The sequence below is a fragment of the Musca domestica genome, unplaced genomic scaffold, assembly GCF_030504385.1.
Source record: "Musca domestica strain aabys unplaced genomic scaffold, Musca_domestica.polishedcontigs.V.1.1 26, whole genome shotgun sequence".
NCBI lineage: Eukaryota > Metazoa > Arthropoda > Insecta > Diptera > Muscidae > Musca > Musca domestica.
The window spans coordinates 9,247,967-9,269,958 of record NW_026712283.1 but is presented as its reverse complement, the minus strand read 5'-3'; the positions used below and the strand labels follow the sequence as shown (position 1 = coordinate 9,269,958).

Here is a 21,992-nt window from a genome sequence, read left to right as displayed (position 1 = left end):
CAAAATTTGAATTCACAGACTAATTTTTGTTAAGGGCTTCAAAATAGGTGTAATCTTGCCCAAAGGGGCCCCAATTTTTTTAGCTATATTTCGTAAGAATTAATTTAGAGCATTGAAATTTGATATAGAGCTTGGAATTATTTCAAAAATCATTGGGTTAAAAAATATGGGATGTCGTTCCACTTTTGGATACAGTCGCTAATAGGTACTCCTTCGAGGAAATTTTCCACCTCATTTCGTCAAATGGCATTTCCATTTTGGCATTTTTCAGTTCGGAGTATGTGGAAACCTTCATCGAAAAAAAAAGTTGTCAATATGGGCCCACGTTTTTGTATAGCCCTCATATAGAGGTACCCCTTGCCTTTAGATATTTAGACGATCTTGGCCTTATTTCGCAACCGGTTTTGATAAAATTTGTAATTTTCTTTCTGTAGGAGTATACAATTTTCTTACATATTATATTGAATATAAGTATATAAATATATTGGTATAGTTCTCATATTATGGCACGCACGCAAGGAAGGACTCCGAAATGCTATTTTCTTGCTCATATTTCATAGACAACCGATTAAATGTTTTCGAAAGACATTTCTGTGTTCCTCTCCGATCAAAGATACTTTCCGCGTTCTCAGCCGATTTGGTATGGGGTGAGGCAAATTCTAAGTGAAGGTATTAGAAATTTGCCAGAAGATTAATACTCCAAAGATTTGGTTTCCAGTATTATTTTATGGTCTTTGTTAAATATTAGCTTTTATTGGGATCATTTGTATTCGGTCTAGTATATTTTTGTGGCAGCTACACGAAGCAGTTCTGGTCCTTTATAAGACCATCTAGGGCCTTTATGAAGAGTTTAAATAAGAAAGAATCTAGGCCAAGTTATACTGTAATGCCTGTTTTGTTTGTTACATTATTTAAAACGCTTAAAAGTTCGCCATTATTTTCATCACATTAAAAAGTTATTCGAGCATTTGTTGCGGCTATTTACACAACAATTACAAAAATTAACACAATTGATATGAACTCTTATTTATGCGTTTTAATACCAGCTACTAAATTAAAAATTTATAAAACAATTTTCAATGCGTTTGTTTTTTCTCCTTTTTTTTGTTAAAATAATGACATTAATAATGGCAATAATCGGGCAAATGCTGGTGAATGAAAAGCAAATAACTACAAATATGTTTGTGTGTATGTAGACATATAAAATTTTAATGACCATGTTTTGTGGCACTTAAAAAGCAATAATAATGCAAATAAAAAACAGATGTTTGCCAGGGATTGAAATTCAAAAAAAAAAAAAAAAAAACGAGTAATAATGCAGCTGGCATAAGATGCCAACGGCTTTTGATTTAGGCTGAAAGCAATGGCGTGGGAGCAAAGGGGGTTAAGTGAGAAGAATATGGAACTCATAACGAAATTCCCTGTTACATTATGACATTATTGAAGGTTCCATTAAATCCAATATCCGACCTAGGTTTGCATAACCTATGTAGAGCACATACAAATTATTTTTGCTTTTTCTGCAGCAAATCCATGTCCCCACATTTTATATAATTTATTCATAAAATATTAAATTAAAATTCGAAACAAACGCAAAAAAAATTAAACGGGTGAATTCTATGGAAAAAATCCTGATCTTTTACATTTCAATACTCATGGGATTTTAACATTTGTTTTTATTTATTTAAATAAATAAACAAAACAGAGAAAAAAACGCAGAAAAATTAAACACTTGAATTTTAAATGAATGGGAAAAAATAAAAGTATGGTTATGGCAGGCAATAAATTGTGCTAAGTGTCACAAACAGGACATTAAGTTGTCTGAGTGGAAATGCACACAAACACACGCACATATGTACACTAACACATACCACAATATCACAAAATTTATTCATATTTCCACCAACAACTCCCGCTGCTCAGCATGACAATACAACAAATACTCTCGCCCACACTAATCAGACTACGAAACACACACAACAGAGACATTTTCCTACAGTTATTGTTTCCCGTATGTACCATGAATCCTAATTGGCCAGGATGTGCACCACAGGACTCCACAAGTTTAACTACATAAATGACTGATGGCTGCACTTGCAGTTAGGAACAAAAAATACAACATTTATCCAACGAGCGTTTTTTTTTTTGCAATTTTTTTGAAACTGTCACTTCTGACACATGAGCATTGAAATTATCCAGGACTCTCGTATGCAAATTGCTTAGTTACATTGCTATTGTAAGCCCAAAAACTCAAGTATGACACCGAGGAGAGCCAGCAACATCGTCAATGTCATGCAACGAACCAACCAACCCAGACATCATCAGCTGATTCAGAAACAAGAATTTTATTTTTGATGCAATGCAGCCAATTTTCGTTTTTTTTTTTTTTTTAGACGAGAATATATAATTTTACAAACATATAGTATATTTGTAACCGCCAACAAAACAAACACACACATTATTCCCTCTGCTGATGTCAGGAGAGACATTATGAACAAACGTTGCAAAAACAAAATTAAATCCTGGGACTGTGGATTCGAAAAGAAAAATAAAATAATAAATAAAATTAGAATTTATGTCAAGGACAATTTTTAAGGATCGATAACCATAAATTTTTGAAGTGTATTTTCTCAAGAACCAGTAAACGTTGATATTTTAAAGAATTTTTTTCAAGGATATTTATGTCAAGTTACTTGGATTTTTTCAATGATATTTAGGCCAAGGTACATGGGTTTATTCAATTTCTTTCAAGGACCTTCAGACCAGTATACATGAATTTTTAAAGAGTTTCATCAAGGATATTAGGGCCATGAATCCTAGTTTTTTAAAGAAAACAATTTAAGGACATTTAGGCCAAGAAACATGGTCTTTTTTAAAGAATTTTTTTTCCAAGGACCTTCAGTTCATGTTACGTGATTTTTTTCAAAGTCGTTAGGGCCAAGGTACTTGGATTTATTAAAGATTTTTTCAAGAAACTTCAAACCAGATTTAAAAAAAAAATAAAGGACCTGTAGGCCAAGAAACATGGATTTTCAAAGATTTATTTTCAAGGACTTGAATTTTTTAAAGATTTTTTTTTTCAAGGACCTTCAGGCCAAGGTACATAGATTTCTTAAGGAATTATTTTTCAAGCACCTTCAGACCAAGATGCGTGGATTTTTGTTTTCAAAAGCCAATACACCAAAGAAATAATATTTTAGACCAAGTAAAGAGGATGAAAAAAATTTTTCAAGGACTTTGAGAACAAATAACTTGGATATTTTAAACAATTTTTTTTTTTAAGGATACGATGATTTTTTGGCGAATTTCTTCTTAATGGTACGTGAATTTTTTAAAGATCTTTTTTCAATGATACGTTGATTTTTTCCAACGACCTTCTGACTAATATACTTTGAGTTCTTAAAGATTTTTTTTTTCAAGGACCTTCAAACAATGAAAAGTGGATTTTTGAATAACATCCTGACCAAGGAACGTGGATTCTGTAAAGAAAATTGTTTCAATAATATCCTGACCAATGAAAGCGGATTTTTTAAAGTTAATTATTTCCAGGACGCCCTGACCAAGGAACTTGGTTTTTAATGAAAATTGTCTCAATAACATCCAAGAAACGCGGGTTTTTAAAGTTAATTATTTCCAGGACGTCGTCACCAAGGAACGTGGATTTTTATGAAAATTGTTTCAAGACAAGTAGACTAAGAAACGTGGATTTTTAAAGAATATTTTTTCAAAGACAAATAGCAACAAAATGTGAATTTTTTAAAGAATATTTTTTCAAAAACAAAAAAGAACAAAAATGTGGATTTTTTTAAGAATATTTTTTCAAAGACAAAAATGAGTAAAACGTGGATTTTTTAAATAATATTTTTTAAAAGACAAAAAGGAACAAAACGTGGTCTTTTTAAAGAATATTTTTTAAAAGACAAAAAGAAACAAAAACTTGGTGTTTTTAAAGAATACTTTTTCAAAGACAAAAAGGAACAAAACCTAGATTTTTAAAGAATATTTTTTAAAAGACAATAAGGGACAAAACCTGGATTTTTGAAAGAATATTTTTTCAAAGACAAATAGATCAGGAAACGAGGATTTTTTAAAGAATTTTTTTTTAAGGGCCAATAGACCAAGAAACGTGGATTTTTCAAAGAATATTTTTTCAAGGACGAATAGGAACGAGAAATACGGATTTTTAACGAATATTTTTTCAAGGACCAATAGACAAAGAAAAGTGTATTTTTTGAAGGATGTTTCTTAAAGGACGAATAGGAACAAGAAATGTGGATTTTTTTAAAAATATTTTTTCAAGGATCAATAAACCAAGGAACCTCTATGTTTTAAAGAATATTTTTTCAAGGATCAATAAACCAAGGACCATAGATTTTTTAAAGAATACTTTTTCAAGAATCAATAAACCAAGGACCATGGATTTTTTAAAGAATATTTTTTCAAGGATCAATAATCCAAGAAACGTGGATGTTTAAAGAATATGTTTTCAAGGACCAATAGACAAAGAAACGTGTATTTTTTGAAGGATATTTTTAATGGACGAATAGGAACAAGAAATGTAGATTTTTTAAAGAATATTTTTTCAAGGACTAATGGACAAATAATCTTGGATATATAAAGATTTCTTTAAGGATCAAAACTCATAATTTTTAAAGAAAATGTTTTAAGGACCGATAAATGTGGTTTTTTAAAGAATATTTTTTCAAGCACCTATAGACCAAACGTGGATTTTTTAAAGAATTTTTCAAAGGGGCCTTCAGACTACATGGATTTTTTTTTCAAGGTCCAATAGACCAAACTTGGATTTTTTAAAGAATTTTTCAAAAGGACCTTCAAAGACCAATAGACTAAACGTGGATTTTATAAAGATTTTTTTTTTTTCAAAAGAACCTTCAGACCACAGAGACTTTTTTCAAGGACCAATAGACGATAAACAAAACATAGATTTTTAAAAGAATTTTCCAAAGGACCTTCAGACCAAGAACCTTAGACGGGGTTTATTTTAAGATTGTTTTGAAGGACCTTGAGACCTAGGTAAATGTATTTTTTAAAGAATTATTTTTTAAAAAAAATCAAGGACCCTTAGAAAACGAAACTTGGATTTTTAAAAGAATTTTTTAAGGATCTTTAAACGAAGAACCTTAGACTTTTGTAAATATTTTTTTCACGGACTTCATACAAAGATTCGGGGATTTTTTAATTTTTTTTAAAGGAACTTGAGACTAAGGTACTTGTATTTTTTAAAAAATTATTTTTTTAGGACCAATAGACAAAGATAAGTGGACATTTTAAAGAACCAATAGACCATAAAATGTGGATTTTTTAGAGAGTATTATTTCATGGATCACTAGACCAAAAATCTTGATTTCTTTTAAGAAAATTTCTTTAGGACCAATTTACCATAAATTGGGGATTTTCAAAGAATATTTTACGGGGGACAAAACTCGTGATTTTTTAATAATCCTGGATTTTTAAGAAATAATCTTAAAGGACCAGATCTCATGATTTTTTAAATAAAATTTGTCAAGGGCCAAGGATTTGTAAGGTTATCGGCCCGACGTCAAGGAAGTGGACGGAAGAAAACGGCAACATCAGCAGAAATGGTTGGAAAAGTAAAGAAGCGACTTGTTCGAAACCCGCGTCGCAGTGGCCGAAAAATGGCTCCTGAACATATCACTTACTAATATTTCTGCCAACACAGGATCTGGTGTCATGATGAGGATATAGGCACAAAGTTTTGAATAACCATTACAAAAAGGAGAAATAAGAATTCTCTTCAAACTTCACACATGCCAATATTTTTACCAACACCATATCTGGTGCCACGCCTTCTGGTACCTCCCCAAAAAGGTGTCAACAATTTGAATAACCAAAACGCTGAAGAGAGGACAAAAAATATTTTCACTATACAAGATCCTTTCAGGTACCTCCCTTCCAAAAATTCAATGGTTGGTTAAAAATAAGGGCCAATTAAAATTAAAATTCAAGTGCCAATAATATAAAAAAAATCATATTTTTTCAAGGGCCAATGTACTAAAAATCTTGAAGCCTTCTGTAGCTAAGAGATAGAATACGTTCCAGAAGTCTTGTATGAATAGAACATTTTCCATAGGCCTCCTATGGGTAGAAAACCTTATACAGGTCTTCTATGGAAAGAAGACCATTCGTATTTTCATTTTTTATATCCGACCATTTTCTTAGGTGTGAATCAAACACACACCCCATGGAACCCACTGTTTCCCACCAAAAATACTGCATTGCACTATAAAACATAAAAATCCATTCCAGATTGTTGTTAATTCAAGCCGACACATGAAGTCAATGCTACCGCTCTTCCCGAAGGGGGAGAGAGCAATGGCAGAAGCCGACATGTAACAGTTTACTGCACTGCATCCATTGTGACTCGGACCACTCCAGATATTTTGACAGACAAGTTCATGACATTAAAAACATTCGTTCGTAATTTGTCCGCAACCGTTCGATCTGGGGGTGGGGAGTTAAGGGGGGGAGAGGAACAACAGCAATTTACAATTGTTGGATTCCTGGCTACTGATGCAGTAGTTCTATTGCTTGATTTTTTTTTTTTTTTTTTTTGTTATTATTCGTGTTTGTGTTTATGTTTTGCTCCACAGCAAAAGGGGAATGATAATGAAGAAGTAGCAATGTAACAACAACACAAACAATAACAACAACAACAAGACCCTGTGTCATGTAGGAAGAAATATGCAAAGTGCTTCATTGTGCGGGAATACAAGCTGTAGCTACCACTGGCGCTGCTGCTGCTGTCTTCATTCTTAGAGTGAAGTGCCTTTGGGCAATTTCCCTTTCTTTAATTCCCAAGCGTTGTAAATGTTGGTGCCATGCAAGCACCCTTCACAAACGTATCCACCCAGCACTTGAAGAGAACGACAGACCGTCCGACCGTCCGTCCGTCTGCCTTTTCACTTTGTTTGTATTTCTCCACTGTTATTTATTTAGATTTCCAAAAACATGTGAAAAAATATAATTGTTTATTTCTGAATCCTTTACTCGACCCCACATAGCTGTCCATCACATGTGACATTCCCATAACTTTCTTTTGTGGAAGTTTAGGTTCGTTTGGCTGGAATCCCTCCAACATTTGTTCACATTAACAGCGCATGCGCCTTAAATGTCTTTATTTGTCGTTCGAAGAGTTTTTCTGGTTGTTGTTGTTGTTTTTGTGTGGATGTCTTTCTTTAATTCCCTTTAATGTTGTTTTTTCATTCCTTTCCATTTTTTTCTGCTGGGGACATTTGGTGTTATTTTTCAGTGCCATAAGAAGCCTGGACCCAATGGTCTTGCATTTATGTATTTCTTTTTTGCTGTTTTCTTTTTTTACTTACTAATTGCTTTTTGAAGTTTTAATTTAAACAATTCCCCCTTCCCCCTCCTCATCCTTGGTTGGGAATGTTCTTTCTGCTCCCTGACAAGACAACTCTCAATTGTGACAGTCGATCCCCAAGATAATATTTTATTTTTTTCATTTTTATAATGGAGAGAGATTATTAATAGTGGCCATTAGTTTAACAATTAACAAATATTTGTTCAAATGTTGAAATGAAAATCCCCATTTGTAGTGGAATGTTCCGAATGAGAGGGTGGTCTAAAGAGGTCACTGTTTTTTTTTATAAAGAAGAGTTATAAAGTTATGTAAGGTTATATTTATCCCAAACTCGATTCAATAAAACATGATATTTAGATAGTTAGTTTCTTTGATTAAATGTGAGGGTCCAGTCTGAAAGGCGCAACAGATTTCTTAACAAAAAATGTTTAATTAGACCTTTTTATACTCCCATACCCATACCATGGAGGGTATACTAACTTTGTCACAACCGGCGAAGCGCTTGCTTGAGGTGGTCGACACTTTGGTATTTTTTAGTGCCGACCTTGCTTTCCAAAATATTCCAGACACAATAGTCCAACGGATTCGTATCCGGAGATTTTGGTGGCCATTATGCGCTGGAAATGAAGCGAGGAACCTCGTTTTGTAACCATTCTTGGGTAGGGCGTGTTGAGTGCGATGGTGCTGAGTCCTGTTGGAATGTCCAAGGTCTGCGGCCATAATGTTTGCATGCCCAAGGCTTTAATACACCCTCCAGAATATATTCGTAATAATATTCGGCATTTATTCTCATGCCACGGGAGAGCGACCATCAGCTGTTATGGCAGCCCACAATATCAACATGGCTGGCGCTTGAGTTCTGGTGGCCAACCGAAGGTGCACATTTTCAGCTGACCTCTTTTGCGAGTAAACACGATCATTTTGTTTGTTTACAAACTGCTGGACAATGAATGTTTTCTCATCGGAGAAACCCGAATTCGGCAGTTCACCACTTTCGGCCAAGCGAAGCAATTCTTGTAACCTATTTTCTTTCCGTTGAGGTGTAAGTTCTTGCACTTTTTGGAATTTCAATGGCTTTACCCCAAGCTTATTTTTCAATATTTGCCGAATGGAATATTGCGATATGTTCAGCTCACGAGCCATTTTTCAGCCACAGCGACGCGGGTTTCAATCAAGTCGCTGTTTTGCTGTTTTCTTCCGTCCACTTGCTTGACGTCAGGCTACGCTACCAGTATCACGATAACGAGCCATGGTATCTCACTTACAGGAACCAACCATTACATCCACATCAGATTTCAGGATTCTAGCTCTATCCCTTCACCCAATACCAAATTTAGTACTATTAAGTACTTTTCGTACAATTTAGTACACATTTGCAAAACCATCACCATATCTGAATTTCAGGTACCAACAGATGCCTTAATATCAAATTTTTGAATTCCGGCCCAATACCAAATTTAGTACCATTTAGTACTATTCGCACAAATAAACGACACATTTCCCAATCCATCTTCATATCTTAACCACAGACACCCACAGTGACATCCCTATTAAATTTCGGGGTTTCAGGTCTATTCTTTTACGGTTAAAAAAAAAATTGTACTATTTGGTACTTTTTGTACAATTATAGTACACATTTCCAAAATCGCCTTCATATCTCAATCCCAGATACCGATATAGACATCAATATCAAATTTCAGGATTTCGGCTGTATTCCTCACCCAATAACAAATTTAGTACCATTTAGTACTTTTTGTACAAAAATTGGTCACATTTTCATATCTTAACAAGGGACAGTAACAGTGACTTTAATATGAAATTTTAGGTTTCCAGCTCTATCGGATCACACATATCTCAATTGCACCAAATTTAGTACACATGAGTACGAATTTAAAACTAACTCCATACCGTAATCATACAACCCCATAGAAATCTCATTTTCAATTTCAGAATTCCAACTCTATCGTTTCACAAAAATTTCAATTTGTACCTAATTTAGTACCATTTAGTGCACATTGTTACAAATTTCCATAACTACCTACCGATTATACAATCCAAAAAATCTTATTTCCTAATTCCAGGGGTTTAGCTCTTCCGAAAAAATTAAAATTGTACCAAATTTAGTACCACTTAGTACATTTAAGTATGAATATCCAAAGCTTCCTACATACCCCATTCCTAAACTCCCACAATAATCCAAATTCAAAAGTTCAGCTTTGCATCCTTTTTGGTTCGCCTAAATACAAATTGTACCAAATTTAGTACCATATAGTGCAGAAAAGTACGAATTTTCAAAATTTCTTACATAACCCAATCCTAGACTCCAACAGTAATCTTAATTCCAATTTTTAGGATTCAAGCTCTAGAAGTTTACCGAAATTAAAATTGTACAAAATTTAGTACATCTTAGTACATATAAGTAAAATTTTCCAAAACTACGGACATATCCCAATCCTACATTCCGAAATTAATCTTATTTCCAATTTTCAGGATACCAGCTCTATTGGTACATCCAATAACTTGATCATCATAACTCAGGATTCCACACTCTACCGGTTGACCCAAAATTTAAATTGTATCAAATTTAGTACCATTTAGTACACATAATTACGAGTTTCCAAAACTACCTACATTCCTCAGAGCTAAAATGCAATAGTTATCTTGTTTCTAAATTTCGGATTTGAAATTTATTTAGTACCATATAGTACTTTGTTTTTTTATTTTCTCACTCACCATTATGTCCCGTATTTGTGATGATGACCCAAAAATCAATGGTCTTCTCTGGACCTAGCTCCTCATAGTCCCACTTCTTTTTGACACGCACGGCACCATTTGTTTCCACTGTTACCCAGGGATTTTCATCGCGTATTTTAAATGTTTCCTTATCGGTTTCCTTTTCCAACTGGAACACCGACTTCCCCTCCGTATCACCATCGGCTTCGGTAAATTCAATACGTTTCGTTGGACGGACGGCTCGGGTGACACGACGTTTTTCCCGGTGATGTGAATGTTCGTTGATGGCATCGTGTTCCAAGTGTTGCATTATAAAAGATACCGGCTCGGGTTGTAGGAATTCAATTAAGACCTTGGCAGGTTGTGAGCTAACTAGACTGGGGTAGCGTAAATCATGGGCCTCCACTTCCAGCAGCAGTTCCGTGGAAGGTGGCTGGCCAACGAGCATGATTTCACCCGTCTGAGGAACTATGATGACCGTATTGCTGGGCTGTTTCAGACGATAGGCAATTTTGTCGCCATCAGCATCGGCGGCCTCCACTTTGCCCACAATGCTAAAACGTTTCCAGGTGGTGGAACTGTTCGTGTCCAATTCAGGGTTTTTCTGGCCGGCAATGGCAAATTTGTAATCATGGGCCTTGAAAATGGGGCGATTGTCGTTTTCATCGAGCACGGTAACCTGGATTTTGGAAACAGTCTTGTCCACATCTTCCAGATCGGAGGCCTGTACCGACAAATCGTAGTGGGCTGTGGCTTCACGATCCAATGGGCGATTGGTGACCAACCAAACACCGCTTTCATCATCACCCGATATGATTAGGGAGGTGGAGCGTTCATCACTCTGCTTGGCACTGCGACTCTCCAGGGCAAAGGCACCATCTTCGTTGCCACCAATAATGGAATAACGTACCTTCTTGGGTTCCCCCTCCACCACATCGCCATTGCTAAAGGCTTGCATTAGAGGCACACCACGCACCCGTGTGCCGGCTGGCTTATTTTCCTTGACCTCACCGGAGGCATCCAACATGGAACCGGGGAATCGTAACATATCATTGCGATGCATAACATACAGCTGGATATTGTGGGTCTGGGTGGAGTTGGGCGTTTCCTCGACAACTACCAAATTCACCGGGCGATTGACTAGCGGTGATATGTCCGAAGTAGTCATGACCACACCATCGTCGAGCACCGTAAAATACTTGGCATACTCGTTGTCCAACATGTGGTACGAACCATGCTGATAGCTAAAGTGCCCCGAGTGATGGTTGTTGCTGTTGGTGTCGGTGTAATTTGTGCTCTCGATGGGTTTTGTTTTGAAACGTTTTATACTAAAGCCCGGATAGGTGTCATGTGGCAAGACCAGGGACATGTCATTGCTGTTGGCGGTGGTGGTGATGGTGGAGGCGCCAGTGGCACCACCTGAGCCGGCCAACATGCGTGCTGCATTGGCTGCCGTTAGGCCATGTGAAGATTTGTGGGCAATATCGGATGTGGGCAAAGAATGCTCATGTTGTTGTTGCAGTGGGATTTGAGGCTGTTGTTGCTGCTGCTGCTGCTGATGTGTTTCGGAGATCTCTTGAGTAAAAACGCTTGCAAATTGACTATTTAGTGTTAATAAAATAAATGCAAATGCCAGAGTATAGCGACATAACGACGATGATGGCGATGAAAACGATAACGACGCGGATAACGAAACGGGCGACAACGAGGACGACGACGACCGACACGATAACCTTCTTCGAATCGAAGAAGCTGACGAAGAAGACAAGGACGCGGGGCCGTTATGTTCATTACACCTCAGACTTTTGTCTGCTGACATGATTCGTGGTGTGGTTTTTGTTGTTGCTGCTGATGTTCTACACTGGCTTACACTACTACTGTTGCTGCTGCTGCTGCTAAAGCTTTTAAGCTTTGAGCGCTTTTTGTGCGCTCGATTTTGTGCCATGGCTGTGGCACGCGTTGCGCGTTGTGAAGACGTTTAGGTTTTTTGTTTTATTTGCTGTGCCGGCGGTGTTTGTTCGAAACTGAATAACGACCTCTCCCTCCAACTGCCGATGCAAACAAATACAACAACAACAATATAATGTTGTTGTATTATTGTTGACGATAAATTAAGCGGTATTTATTCCAAATTTAGTTTGTTTCGTTTATTAGCACATTTTTGCTGGTGGTTGGATTAATTATTTTTGTTTGGTGACAATTCTTTGCGTTTTTTTTTTTTTTTTTTTGGTTTAGCGGAATATCTGCAAAGAAAAAGAGAATGAAATAAGGGTTTTTGTTAGTGAAAAACAATCAATAATAATTAGGGTAAAATATAAGGTATAAAATGTCAAAAATAAACGGATCATATGAAGGGCAGATTTTTTTATTCTCTTTAGCCTACAAAAATATCGAAAGGAGTGGGTCCACATACTCCTGACGGATGTGATAATTTTTGGAAAATGTTAAAATATGCGTGAGGTACCACATATAGTCGATCGAAGTATTCCAATTTCATACTTCATCTAATACAGATACAAATCTTGAACCCTATGTTGGGGAGGTACCAGCAAAAATGGTCCGATCTCTACTAGCTTTATAACAGATCTTGTGTTGATGGAAATATTGAGATGTACCAAGTCTGAATGGAATCGGATGTTAATTTTGCGTTGTATGTGCTTCGTGGATATTCAAAATGTTGACCCTTTGATGGGGAGGTACAAGAAGAAATGGTCCGATCTCTACCATCTTTATAACAGATCTTGTGTGGATGGAAATATTGAGATTTACCAAGACTGAATGAAATCGGATATTATTCATGGATATTCAAAATGTTGACCCTTTGAGGGGGAGGTACAAGAAGAAATGGACCGATATATCCCATCTTCACAGTGATAATTGAAATAATGGGATGTGTGTATGAAGAGTGTGTAAATATGAAGAGAATCGAATGTTTATTTCGGGTTTTATGTTCGTTTTGGTTAATCAAAACGCTGATCCCTTGTGTGGGAAGTACAAGAAGAAATGGTCCGATCTCTACCATCTTTATAACAAAACAAGTAAAAAAGCTGTAAGTTCGGCCGGGCCGAATTTTGAATACCCTTTACCTTTTGGAACGAATTTGGCAATTTTCAAAAAATAAAATCCTTTAAATATTCTCTATAAATACCGAATATAGCCATTATATTAGAATCTGTATGACGACGTGGACCTGCATAGGTAACATTTGTCATAAGCCATTACAATATTCAAATGCGAAACTTGAAAAAAATGGGTGAATAATGTAGCTCAAATCATCAGAACACCGTACATTGGGTGGTACCGTTCCATCGGAGCTATACGAAGACCTGGACTTGCATAGACAATTTTCTGTCATAGACTGTAGCATCCATTACGAACTTCAAATACGACATCTCAAACAATTTCGGTGAGAATTGTACCTAAAATCGTCAAAATACCGAATATAGGGAGGTATTTATATGTGGGGCCTATACAAAGTCCTGGACCTGCATAGACAACTTTCTGGCATAGGCTGAAGTATCCATTACAAACTTCAAATACCAATTTTGAAACAATTCCGGTGAATAATGTCGCCAAAATCATAAAAATACCGAATATAGGGAAGTACACTTATACGGGGGTTATAAGAAGAGATGGACCTGTACAGACAATTTTCTGTCATAAGCTGTAGCAGCCATTACGAACATCAAATACCAAATTTAAAACAATTCCGGTGAATAATGTCGCTAAAATCATCAAAATATCGAATATAGGGAGGCAGTTATATGGGGGTTATACGAAGACGTGGATTTGCACAGACAATTTTCTAATGTCGCCAAAATCATGAAAATACCGAATATAGGGAAGTACACTTATACGGGGGTTATAAGAAGAGATGGACCTGTACAGACAACTTTCTGCCATAGGCTGAAGTATCCATTACAAACTTAAAATGCCAAATTTGAAACAATTCCGGTGAATATTGTCGCTAAAATCATCAAAATACCGAAAAAAGGGAGGCACCATTACGTGGGGGCTATACGAAGACGTGGACTTGCACAGACAATTTTCTGTCATAGGCTGAACTATAAATAAAGAACTTCAAATACCAAATTTGAAACAATTCCGGTGAATAATGTCGGGAGGTACTGTTATTTTGACGTAGGCTGTAGTATCCATTACGAACTTTAAATAACAAATTTGAAACAATTTCGGTGAATAATGTCGCTAAAACCATCAAAATGCCGAATATAGGGTGGTACAATTATATGGGGGCTATACGAAGACGTGGACCTGCACAGACAATTTTCTGACGTAGGCTGAAGTATCCATTACGAACTTCAATACCGAATTTGAAACAATTCCGATGAATAATGTCGCCAAAATCAGCAAAGTACCGAATATCGGGAGGTACCATTATATGGAGGCTATAGCAAAACGTGGATCTGCACAGCAATTTTCTGTCATATGCTGTAGTATCCATTATGAACTTCAAATACCAAATTTGAAACAATTCCGGTGAATATTGTCGCTAAAATCATCAAAATACCGAAAAAAGGGAGGCACCATTACGTGGGGGCTATACGAAGACGTGGACCTACATGGCCCATTTTTAATATCAAAAGTCCTGCAGACATAATATATATTTGAGTAAAATTTTATCAACCTAGTTGGTTTCGCTCGGAAGCTAGAGTGATTTCCACAGACGCACAGACGGACGGGCATCGCTAAATCGACATAGAATTTTATGCTGATCCAGAATATTTATTTTGTGGGCCCTAAAATGTATATTTTGAGGTGTTACAACGAAATGACAAACTCAATATACCCTCTATGCTATGGTGAAGGGTATAAAAAAGGAAATTTTTTTAAATAAATTTTTGAAAAAGACTCTTTTATCGGTCAATTTTTGATGAGAATGTCCCTTTAAACGATTGCGTCAAAAATTTACGATATTAGGCAGAAGATCCTTGAAATAATGGCTTGCCTACTGTTGTCTGGTATTTTTATTTTTTTTATTTTTGATGAGGAGATAAGTGAAAGAAAATCTTAAAGAACTACGATATTCGGTCAGGGGGTCACCGGAAATCTATTCCAAAAAAATCATAACTTTTCATAGCTAAATCTTAGAAATGTTCTTTAAATCCACCAAAAAGTCTTAAAAAAATAGTAATAAATAGTATTAGTCAGGAGGTCCTTCAAATAAAAAACGGTATTCGGTCAGGAGGTTCTTTAAATTTTGGACTTTTAAGTCGGCATGTCACTTTCTAAAAATATGCGGTCCAAGAAATCCTTCAAAAAATAAAAAAAATTATTGAACTTTTCATAGCTTTAATTACACTATAAGTCCTTAAAAAATAGTAGTAAATTGTATTAGTCATGAGGTTCTTCAAATAAATGAACGGTATTCGGTCAGAAAGTCCTTTAAAAATATAGAAAAAAATATCGGACTTTTCAGTCGGTATGTCACTTTCTAAAAATAAGAGGTCCAAGAAACCCCTCAAAAAAATCCTGGAAAGAAATACTTTAGAAAACAAAACATTGGTCAAGTGCTCCTTCAAAAAAAAATCTTTAAAATGCCCACCATTTTAGTTCATGAAGCCTTTGAACAAAATATTTATCGGAAGTGGTAAAAATTCCACGATTCTTTGTTTAATTGGTCTTAAGAAAAATAATGCGAAAAACGCATCAAAATCGTTCAACCGGAAGTCCCAACATTTTTTTTACAAATTCGTAGCTCCAAATCAAAGTTTAACAGACCACATCAGAGACCTCGTGCGCACTATCAGACTCAATCCAAGTTTGATAAAGATATTGCCATGTGCTAAATTTCGAATACTTCCTTCAAGTGGAGTAGTGTTCACAGGTCAACCAGATGGACGGACAAGCTTACATGGCTTGATCGACTCCAAATGTGCAGAAATGGATTTGTACAAAAAGACATAACTTCGATAAGGTTTGTCTTGGCCGTATAAGACATGGTTTGTAGTCATAAGGCTCCAAAGTGAAGTGTTTGTCTGATTTTAAATATCAAAACAGAATCATCAATACAATTTATTAAGACATAACTGATCGAAAATAAAAACATTTATACTTTTTTTCAAAACAACTTGTAACTCCGACAAAGCCCACCAAATTTGCATGACTATCACCGCCAATAATCTGCACCCAAAATCCCTTTGTTTTCTTCCAGCAATCAAAACAGAAACCAAATTTGAACAAAAAAAAATCAAATACCCAACCCAAAAAAAAATTAGAGTTGACAAAACCGTAGCTGACCAATTAACAAATTACATATCTTAATTAAATATGCGCTAACGAGTGAATATATAAAAATGGATGGACACAAGCAAACACACTGACACACCGCACACCACAATCTAATATGCGGTTTCACGGGATTATACCATCTGAAAAAAATATAAAGCCTACAGAAATCCACATAAGCCATGTCATACAAGATTGTCGTTGTTTTTTTGTTTGTGGGCTTAATGATCAGCTTTTGTTATTTGTTTCAATTAGTAGTAGATTATTATCATTTCATCCATAAATCTTAATATTCGACAAAAATAAAAATAAAATAAAAATGTATAAAGAAGCCAAAATCTATCATGACAAAGAATTAGTATGGTATTCTTTTGTGTGTGGATTACCGAATTTCAATTCGGCGAATGTTTACAAATCGCTTTGGCATGTTGGGGTTATAAATCACAAATGTATAGCACACGCGTCTAAATTTGAAAATTTTCGAAGAGGCGTTTAGATCTTCGAAAACATGAGACTCTCTTTCTGTCTGAAGAAGACATTTAAACCGTCTATTGTAGATATACGACATTTCAAAGGACTTGTAGAAATATAAAACCTTAAGTCCTAGGAGGATTTTATAAGGTGCCATGCAGATAGAAGAATTCTGAACTGGCCATATGTATATGGAAGAGTCCTTCTACTGATGATGATCTTTCAAGAGTCTCCTATACGAAGAAGACCTACTAAAGGTAATAGACACTAATAGTACCTAATTTTTTTTGTAAACATTTGACGAAAGTGGGTATACTGATTATTATATATTTTTATTAGGTCTACCAAAGTAAAAATCGCTGAATTTGTATATGGAGCTCCTAATCTTTGATTTTTGGAGAATATTTGTTAAAATATCCTTAATCAATCTTTTCAAAAAGCGTTATTTTTTCAGGAGTCATTAGAGCCCTAAGCGAGGGTTTTTAGCAATAGTTTAACAAGAACTATGAATGCCATCAACATGGATTTTTCAATTTTTTAATGGGGTATTAGAGCTTAAAACATGGACGCTACCTTTAATGTTGAATTTTAAAAATATTTTTTTATGATTTGTCTAACATTGATTTTTAACCAAAAACGAGTCTTTCCGTGTTTTTAACATGGGTTATTAGAAGAGGCTTAACGCGGATATGAAAGATGTCTTTTAAGGACTTTCAGGGATTTAAATGTGTTTTAAAATTAGACTTTTAAAAATATCCTTTAAAGGGTTTCAGAGCCTTAAATGTGGATTTTTAAACGTGGATTTTTTAAAATAACCTTTAAGAGTGTCGGAGCCTTAAATGTGGATTTTTAAACGTGGATTTTTTAAAATAACCTTCAAGAGTGTCGTGTTAATGTTAATAAGTGTTAATATATCCCCTAAGAGGTTCAAGAGCCTTTAACGTGGATTTTTTAAAAATATTCTTTAAAGGATTTCGGAGCCTTAAATGTGGATTTTTAATATAAAGGGTTCAAGAGCCTTTAACGTGGAGCCTTAAATTTTTAAAAATATCCTTTAAAGGGTTTCAGAGACTTAAATGTTTATTTTTAAAAATATCAATCAAAGGTTCCAGAGCCTTTAACGTGGATTTTTTAAAATTACATTTAAGAGTGTCGGAGCCTTAAACGCGGATTTTTAAAAATATCCTTTTAAAGGGATTCAGAGCCTTAAACGTGGATTTTTAAAAATATCCTTTTAAAGGGATTCAGAGCCTTAAACGTGGATTTTTAAAAATGTTCTTTAAAGGGTTCCAGGGCCATAAACGTGGATTTTTAAAAAATATTTGTTAAAGGGTTTCAGAGCCTTAAACGTGGATTTTTAAAAAATATTTGTTAAAGGGTTTCAGAGCCTTAAACGTGGATTTTTAAAAATGTGATCTTTTAGGGTTTCAGAGCCTTACGCGTGGATTTTTAAAAATGTGCTCTTTTAGGGTTTCAGAGCCTTACGCGTGGATTTTTAAAAATGTGCTTTAAAGGGTTCCAGGGCCTTAAATGTGGATTTTTAATATAAAGGGTTCAAGAGCCTTTAACGTGGAGCCTTAAATTTTTAAAAATATCCTTTAAAGGGTTTCAGAGACTTAAATGTTGATTTTTAAAAATATCAATCAAAGGTTCCAGAGCCGTTAACGTTGATTTTTTAAATAATATTTAAGAGTGTTGGGGCCTTAAACGTGGATTTTTAAAAATATTTGTTAAAGGGTTTCAGAGCCTTAAACGTGGATTTTTAAAAATGTTCTTTAAAGGGTTCCAGGGCCTTAAACGTGGATTTTTAAAAAATATTTTTTAAAGGGTTTCAGAGCCTTAAACGTGGATTTTTAAAAATATCCTTTAAAGGGTTTCAGAGCCTTAAACGTGGGTTTTTAAAAATATTCTTTAAAGGGCCCCAGGGCCTTAAATGTTGATTTTTAAAAATATTCTTTAAAGGGCCCCAGGGCCTTAAATGTTGATTTTTAAAAATATTCTTTAAAGGGCCCCAGGGCCTTAAATGTTGATTTTTAAAAATATCAATCAAAGGGTTCCAGAGCATTAAACGTGGATTTTTAAAATATACCTTCGGAGCCTTAAATGTGGATTTTTAAAATATCCCTAAAAGGGTTTCAGGTTTTTCAGGGATTAAAAGGAGGATTCTTAAAATATCCCTAAAAGGGTTTCAGGTTTTTCAGGGATTAAAAGGTGGATTTTTAAAAATATAATTTAAAGGGTTTCAGAGCCTTTAACTTGGATTTTGAAAAATATCATTTAATGGATTTTCAGGGATTTAAATGTGGATATTTTAGCATTCCTCAAAGAATTTTCAGGGACAAATGGTAAAAGGATTTTTCAAGGGGTTCAGGGGTATAGGTTATTGCGTGCGTAAAAGTGGATTTTTTCAAAATATATTTTCTTGATCGCATATAAACCGTAATCGTAGGTCCAGGTCTTCTATGGAAAATAGGAGACCTCCAGGTCTTCTATAAACAATAGGAGACCTCCAGTCTTCTATGGACAATAGGAGATCTCTAGATCGTCTGTGGACAATAAGAGACCTCCAGGTTTTGTATGGACAATAGGAAACCTCCAGGTCTTCCATGGACAACAAGGGGCCTCCAAGTCTTCTAAAGACAATAGGAGATCTCCAGGTCTTCTTTTGAGAATATGAGACCTCCAGGTCTTCTATAACAATAGGAGACCTCCAGGTCTTTTATGGACAATAAGAGATCTCCAGGTCTTCTATGGACAATAGGAAACCTCCAGGTCATCTATGGTCAATAGGAGACTTCCAGGTCTTCTATGGACAATAGGAGACCTCCACATTTTTCTATGGACGAAGAATAGAAGGAATTCTTAAAATTAAAATTATGATTTTTTTTAATATATTCGAAAGATCTTCTCGAGCTTTAGTCTTCGATTTTTTGTTTTTTTCTGAATAGGGGTTTTGCGCAACTAAAAAAACATATTGATAGACAAAACGTTTAATTTCGTAGTGTTCGTACCAAAAAATCAAAAACTTTTTGTGTGTTCTTCTTGCTATTTACTTAAAATTATTATTGAAAAGTAAAACAATTTTAATCTATGGTTTAAACCTTTAGTTCAGAAATATCTAAAAAAAAAACAAACTTTGTATTCCTACGTCGTATTATTATTTATTTTTTTTTTCGTTGTAGAATACTAATGGTTTACATGTTGGTAGAGGCTCATTAATGAAATATTCATAAATTAACTGATTTTTTTTTTCAAATTATTGATCCAAATTTGTTTCAGCAGATTAAAATTTACGCCTATTTTCAAGTTCATTTAAACTGGCAGGCAAATTACAAAATCTCATCTTGATGTCTAGTTAGTGTTTTATGTGTAACACTTTACAGGTTTTTTGGGATGCCCTTCATCTATAGGGTAAGGTATGCTGAGTTTAATGTGGGGTTTGTAAAATTTAAATAAAATTTGAAATTTAAACTTATTTCATGAGACAAGAGATGTGGGTGGAGGTTTCAAAACCTTCATCTGAGAGGGTGCCTCAAACACTTTTGGATCTTAGATTACACATTTACATTAAGTCATATTATTTTTAAAAGGGGTCGGTATTTTAAAAGGGGTATGTCGATATAATTAGTTCTGTTTTTGGTCGCTCATAATTCATGAAATAACTTGTTATTTTCTGGCTTCAAGAAAAATGTGCTTACTTTTCAACTTATTTGTAATCAAGTAATAATTATAAATTTCGATTCCTTTTAAAAATAGTAGCTTCGCAAGGCTATATATAAAGAGTTTCCTTAGACCCAATATGGGCTACATAGAAATAAATTTTTTATAACCCCCTTCAATTCCTATTTGATTTAAAGAGTTTTACGGGGTTCAGTCATATGTCTCAACAAAATGCTTCTGTCATATTTCATATTCGCTGCGACCAAAACACAATACCGCTCCTACTTGTTTTCTTTTTTTTTCAAAAATATTTTTATAAATATGCAAATATGCATATTTAAGAAACAAAAATCAAACCTATGTTTTATTTGAAACAAAACGCTTTTGGACATTTTTATGAAATGTTGTGGAGTGAAAAACAAAAGGCCTCAAATCAATAAGTAGCCGGGCATGTTTACTATGACAGAAACCAAAACGAAAGCCACAAAGCATTCATGACTAACTAATAGTCCCCCTCCCTCCTAGCCCGCTACACACACACCCAGCAGGGGTCATGGAATTTGCTGGTAGTAACGCCCCAATAAATGTTTTGATCAATATTATGGCAATTTGTTTTACAATATCTCCCCCCTCCCCTCATTCACCACAAAAAATGCTGATGAGATAGCTGGACGTCTACCACAGTAACTGCCACTAGCCCCAGTGTGACTGGTGGATACCATCTGACTGATATACTGGTATATCATTCATAATTTAGACAATTAATTTTTCATTAAAATATCATTAGTATTCATTGGCTTTTTTATGGCATCAAAAATATTCGTTCTGTTTTATATATTTTTTTTCGGTGTGTCGTTTAGCTTTTATTTTACCACCTCGCAACAATGGCTAAATTAAAAATTTCATATTTTTTACACGATTTTTTATTTTCTATAATTTTGTAATAATGAATGTAAAATAAGCCATATTTTTCATAATTTTTTTTTTATTTTTATTAGTTAAAGAGTTATTTTCCTCTCTGTGGTTAATTAAACACTTTATTTTAGAATAAAATCGTAAAAACTGTAATTTCATCAGAGCCAAGGGCCAGAGTCGATGGCTCCAATCTCACTGTCTCTTTTTTTCATATACGAATTTAAAATATTTATTAGTTACCTTTTTATGGCGTCAAAAAGTTACCGATTTTTTTACGAGTTTTTAACAATGTTGTCTGGACACATTTCGACAGCAACGACGTAAATAAAGGCGGCCAATTTTAAACGCGATTTCTTTTTAATTACAAATATTTATGGCCACTAAATGCCTGTTTTCAGTTCATAATAATTTCATGAGATTTAAATTTTCGTCTAGTTCATTATATCCAGAATGTGTGGGTGTTTGATGGTTTTGTTTGTTTTTCGAAATTTATTGTTGTGGTAAAAAATAGAGCAATGGCTAAGTCAAATGAAAATCAAACAAAAATTCCAAGATGGTTTAAATTTGACTTGATTAGAAAACGGGCTGACATTCCAGCTACTTT

At 34.7% G+C, this 21,992-nt stretch overlaps 1 protein-coding gene across 3 annotated transcripts in view; it reads right to left on the bottom strand.

Moving 5' to 3' along the window:
* LOC101889387 (neural-cadherin) overlaps nt 1-12,333 on the bottom strand; it is a 348,725-nt gene extending 336,392 nt beyond the window's left edge. For all 3 annotated transcript variants that reach the window (XM_059123979.1, XM_059123980.1, XM_059123981.1), the window contains exon 1: nt 10,097-12,333. In XM_059123979.1, coding sequence (XP_058979962.1) covers nt 10,097-12,041 — 1,945 coding nt within the window. In that variant the 5' untranslated portion in view covers nt 12,042-12,333. The remainder of the gene's footprint in view (nt 1-10,096) is intronic.
* Nucleotides 12,334-21,992: the final 9,659 nt, after the last annotated feature.